Source organism: Anarrhichthys ocellatus, unplaced genomic scaffold (genome assembly GCF_004355925.1).
Source record: "Anarrhichthys ocellatus isolate YVR2014 unplaced genomic scaffold, GSC_Weel_1.0 scaffold11, whole genome shotgun sequence".
Lineage (NCBI taxonomy): Eukaryota > Metazoa > Chordata > Actinopteri > Perciformes > Anarhichadidae > Anarrhichthys > Anarrhichthys ocellatus.
Genome location: NW_022280041.1, coordinates 9,244,163 through 9,249,114, shown reverse-complemented (window position 1 = coordinate 9,249,114; position 4,952 = coordinate 9,244,163). Strand labels below are relative to the sequence as shown.

Sequence of the window (4,952 nt, the reverse complement as noted above, 5' to 3'; positions counted from 1 at the left end):
AGAAGCTTACTAATGTACGTAACATTACAGGGGGGTGTAGAATGGAGAAAAAAAAACTATGTGCTAAAAATGAAACTTCACTTTGAGAAAACACTCTGGGAGTCTGCTGTTTTTGTGTCACCTCTTCTGTCCCTCCAATAATATTAATTCCACTTACTTTTATTGATACTTTGATCAACAGGCACAATGGATGTTACTTAAAGCTGAACCAGCTCATACTCTTATATTGACAATGTGTCTTGTAGCATATTGTTTTGATTGATTTTAAATAATCTCCATTTCCTGTCTCAGGGAGGCAGCTGTTTTGAGCCTAACAGCTCTTATAAACCGGCCTAGCATCAAACAGCAGGCAAAGTTAGCACCTGGCTAGTGGAACAGTTAAATAGCCAAATATTTCCCTCAAGGGTTAAATGGAGAACATAACAGAACGAAAAGGAGTTTAAATACTGGACTAACATTCGTCTTATTAGGTGATACTGTCAATGGTAATTTGCAAAGAATACTGCTTTAATCTGCTAGAAAGTGTATTTTTAAATAATAGCTCCAACCATTTCTTACCCTCTTCCTGGCTTGCAGGTTATACTGTGTTGATGTGTTTTCCAACCATTTCAGCTAACTATTGATTTCCATTATTTTTCCAACTGTGGTAAAAATCAATGAGCAGACTTTCAAAACTTACTTGAGTTGAGTAATTCATCATAATTTACATCAAATCAGAAATAAACTTTATTTCATTGCATTATGATGGAGAAAAATGAATGGAAATAAACGGCTATGGATCTCAAGAAAAATGCGCCCCAAAAACGTAAAGCAGCATGGCTTGTAAAAGCTGTGATGTAAAGTATAAGTGCGTTACAGTAAATGGGCTAAAACATGCAAAAACAGTGAGATGGTTTGGAGCTTTCAGAACAGAAATGTCCATCTGACAGCAGGGGAGACAATTACTCTGGTGAGGTCACATTATCTTGTTTAAACCATTAAATCTGAAATCGGCAGGACTTTTTAAAGTCATAGCCAATCTACCTTTTGTCTAATTATATGATGTCCAAGGTTTTAAATTACCCAGTAAGAGCTAAAAGTTCCGTCCTTTGTTGTCATATTACCAATCCTCCATCTCAGTAAGTGTCAAGATGAGTACTGACAATCCTCACATCACTGAGAGTAGACCAGAGTTGGATAAAGAACTGCACACACACACACACACACACACACACACATGCACTCACCCAGAGAGATACAGGCTGAGGTTAAGAAAACATAGACAAGCATCAGTTTTTTCCAGGGAGTCTCCATTATTTCTGGCTCGGGGTCTCTAATGGTATTTCATTGTAATTGCTATGATGTCAGAGTGTCCGTCCGCCCTAATGGCCTTCTAAAAACAACAACAAGGACAGATTGGTTCCATTCACTGCTTGTTGTCCAGGCAGAGAGACTCCGAAGTCCAGCTGCTCAAATCTCTGCAAGATCTTCAGCTGAAAAGGTGAGAAGTGTTTTTTTTAACATCAATTAGTAATGTAGGGCAGATATGTAACATTCATTTGACTTATAATCATTTTTAAGATACTTTGAACTGCTTTAAGGACAGAAAGTCTACATAATTATGTTAGCAGGCTTTTTTTTACACCACAGTGTAGTCCCATAGCTCATGTGGAGTTATTGTACTCACAGTGTGGTGTAGTATCTCATCGCCTATAAAAGTATTCACATCATTCTGTTCATGCAGAAAGTATTTTTATGTCAGTGTTATATTTCTTAATAAGCATTCTACAGTCTGGCTCAGTTGAGGTGATTCCAGTTGTTTTAGTGCAGTGTAAGTAGTTTGCTTGAAGAGTAATGAAGCAGATGTCTCCGGTAACATTACAGAAATGACCATTCATTCTGATTGAAACAAGAGAAGATAAACTGCTTTTTATGCCTGTAAGTGAAATGACCGAACTGTCAGATGTGTCACTTGAAAGGAAATTCAAATGCTTTTTTGTTGTTGTATATTTTTAGTTAGAAAGTTTAATTTAAGTTATTAATTACCCACTGAAAGAATTACTTTTTATTTATATATATATTTTCTTTTACAGTGTATAGATCGCTGCATTGGCTGCAGTAGCCATAATAAACACTAGAGGGAGTTGTGAGTCAAGTTGAATGTCACAGTATACTGCTCTGACTCGCTCTTTTCAGCTGTTTTGGTTCATCTTCCTCTGTAGGTATAAAATAGAGGCCAAACTGAATATTTTAGTCTGTAAACATGACAAAAAAAATAGTATCTATTATTTTAACTGTTTTCCACCCAGATAGAGAAGGTCACTTGTAGCCATAGCTGAGGAATAATGGATACACATATTTGAATAATAGTATTGCCTCCATCAAAGATCCTTTACTCTTTTTCTTCTTTTCCCAGCATGCATCTCCATCCCCTGTCCCCCTCTTTCCTCCTCCTCCTCCTCCTGGTTGCTGGGGCAGTGGAGGTGTGCGTGGCCCAGACAACCACACTTCACGGTTTCCGAGGCTGCGCCGTGCGAGAGTTCACCTTTGTGGCCCAGAAGCCGGGCTGCAACGGACTGCGCATCAGCACAGAGGCTTGCTGGGGGCGTTGTCACACCTGGGAGGTAAGGTTCATACACACACACACACACACACACACACACACACACACACACACACACACACACACAGTAAAGTGACAGAACATCAGTTATATTTAGCTGATGTAGGAGTCACACTCTTTTCTCTTGCTATTTCTGAAAGATTCCATAATACTGGAATTGTGAAACATGAAATAAATGATTAATGGCCCAGGACTCAACCCAAACCCAATGACCAATTCTCCACTCAGACCCATAATATGTCATTGTCGTAAGACGTGCTTAAATCCCTCCAAGCAGGGAGGGTCCCTGAACTTTTAATGAACTAATGTTAGTTTGTAAGGATTCAAATTGAACCTCTGAGTAAATTGAGAGAACAAGTTTTGAGGAAACTTTAGTCAGATTCAAAGCCTTTAGAGGAGAAAGAGCTCTAAATCCGCAACAACAGCGCTGACTCAGGCACATGGCAGAAGGTCATTATTTGAAGTCCACTTACTAGCTTTTTCCAGGACTTTCAACAGCATCTCATGGTCCTCTTCAGCAGCTGGAGGTTTCTCATTTGATGATAAAAATCTAAACTGCTGTTTAAGTGGACTTTTTAAACTGCATCTTCATACTTTTCCCTCCAAAGAAGACTGTGAGATGTAATTGAAAGCTCAGGGAAGAGGAAGTGGACCTTGGGTTAATCATTTTATTTATTTTTTGGTCAAGCTACCAAGTCCAGGGTCAAGAATGAACCAATTTAGTCATCATGTCTCCAACACATGCTTACAAAGTGTAGAGAGCTCAGAAACGTGTTGCATTCACTGCCAATATTCCCTGTTATGTGGGGAAACAGTGTCTCGTCAAAGAGCATATGGAGATCAAAAGTAACCCGTGTTCCACTTGTGTGTGTGTGTGTGTGAACCCTGCAGAAACCTGTGCCAGATCCCCCCTACATCCAGCGACACCACCGTGTGTGTACGTACAGTCGTGTCCGCCACATGACCGCCCGCCTGCCGGGCTGCCAGCCCAACATCTCCCCTCTCTACCACTATCCCATGGCTCTGCACTGCCACTGTGCCGTCTGCTCCACACAGGACACAGAGTGTGAGACCTTCTGATGGGCAGGACACCGCTTTCAGCCAACAATGTTATCAACAGTTTTACTGATATGAATGACTCTGAATAAAATTATGAAATCAAGACATTTGAGTAAGTGTGATACTTGACATCCAGGGACTTAGAAATGAGTCTTTCTGTCGACTGAAGATGTGTGTGTATGCTTATGCATGTCTGTTTGTGAGAAAGGAGATGTAGCAGAGCAAACATTTCAAAATAAGAGTTATCTGAGTTTTGAATACTTAAATCTTGAGGCTCAAAAAACTGCTATACATAATAATAATATACATTAATAACTTCTCAATATCATTATTTAAGTTTATATTGTACTCACATGGCACATTGATCGCTTGGGCAAAAACCTAGCGAAACTCTCGCAAGATGGTTGAGATTATACATAGACCTCGAATGGTTAAGGCTAGGAAGTATAATAAGTTACTTTTGTCTTATTACTCTTTAAAAAACTAATGATATGATTATGATGATATTATGTTACTTCTTATGTCACTATATTATATATGTTAGAGCACAAAAGTCAGTAAATCAGTCTGCATTGATCTACGAATGAATGTGGTAGATTCTGACAGTATCACTTCTGGTTTATGTTGTATGAAAACTTTCTCCTTTAGGGGGTGAAATCCCTGCAGCATGTGAAGGCAGCGGAGCACACAGAGCCTTTACGCACAGCTGTTCATTGTTGACCTTCATTAGATCGCCTGAAAGCGACACCAGGCTGCTACAGGACAAACATACACACCTCTACACACATCAGACTAGTCGATTATAACTCCATATTCTGCTTTTTTTATTAAGGAGACTTCCGGTTACCAGAGCGCATTGTAGCCTCCTTTCCAACTATATGACCAGTGATGTGACTGGCTGAGAGAGCATTTTAAAATCACAACACCTGCTGATTAATATTCACCGTCAACCAGTCATTTTACATGTTGTAGGCTACATACATGAACCAAGATACAAGGTGCGGATAGCGACGCTCACGCAGTCCTACCACCTTGCGCGAGGCATTTATTATTCAAATGTCAACTGAGCTCACAAAATACTCAGCTGAGGGTGCAATGCATGCTCTAACACCCTGGTAGAACCGGGCCTGACTTCTCGTTCTTAATACCGACATTTAAGGGGGCCTTGTGTGTTGGTTTCAAGACGCCCTGGGAGTGAGGCCAGGCTGGAGAAACAGTGGTGGTGAGGTTAATAGGGGCCAACAGCAGTGGTGTATAAAGTACCCAAAAGCCATACTTGAGTAAAAGTAAA

General features: G+C 40.1%; 1 protein-coding gene across 1 annotated transcript; it reads left to right on the top strand.

Annotated features, from left to right (window-relative positions):
- Positions 1-1,467: 1,467 nt before the first annotated feature.
- Positions 1,468-3,682, top strand: LOC116385703 (glycoprotein hormone beta-5-like). Its single transcript, XM_031851384.1, has 3 exons — positions 1,468-1,480; positions 2,396-2,603; positions 3,494-3,682. Exons 2-3 carry the CDS (start codon positions 2,397-2,399, stop codon positions 3,680-3,682), a joined length of 396 nt encoding a protein of 131 aa, XP_031707244.1. The 5' UTR covers positions 1,468-1,480; position 2,396.
- The last annotated feature ends 1,270 nt before the right edge of the window (positions 3,683-4,952 follow it).

Excerpts from the sequence above, each read along its gene's own strand:
- LOC116385703 (XM_031851384.1), top strand. The coding sequence starts at position 2,397 with ATGCATCTCCATCCCCTGTCCCCCTCTTTCCTCCTCCTCCTCCTCCTG. Across the intron at positions 2,604-3,493 it reads GGCGTTGTCACACCTGGGAG|AAACCTGTGCCAGATCCCCC; the intron begins GTAAGGTTCATA and ends TGAACCCTGCAG.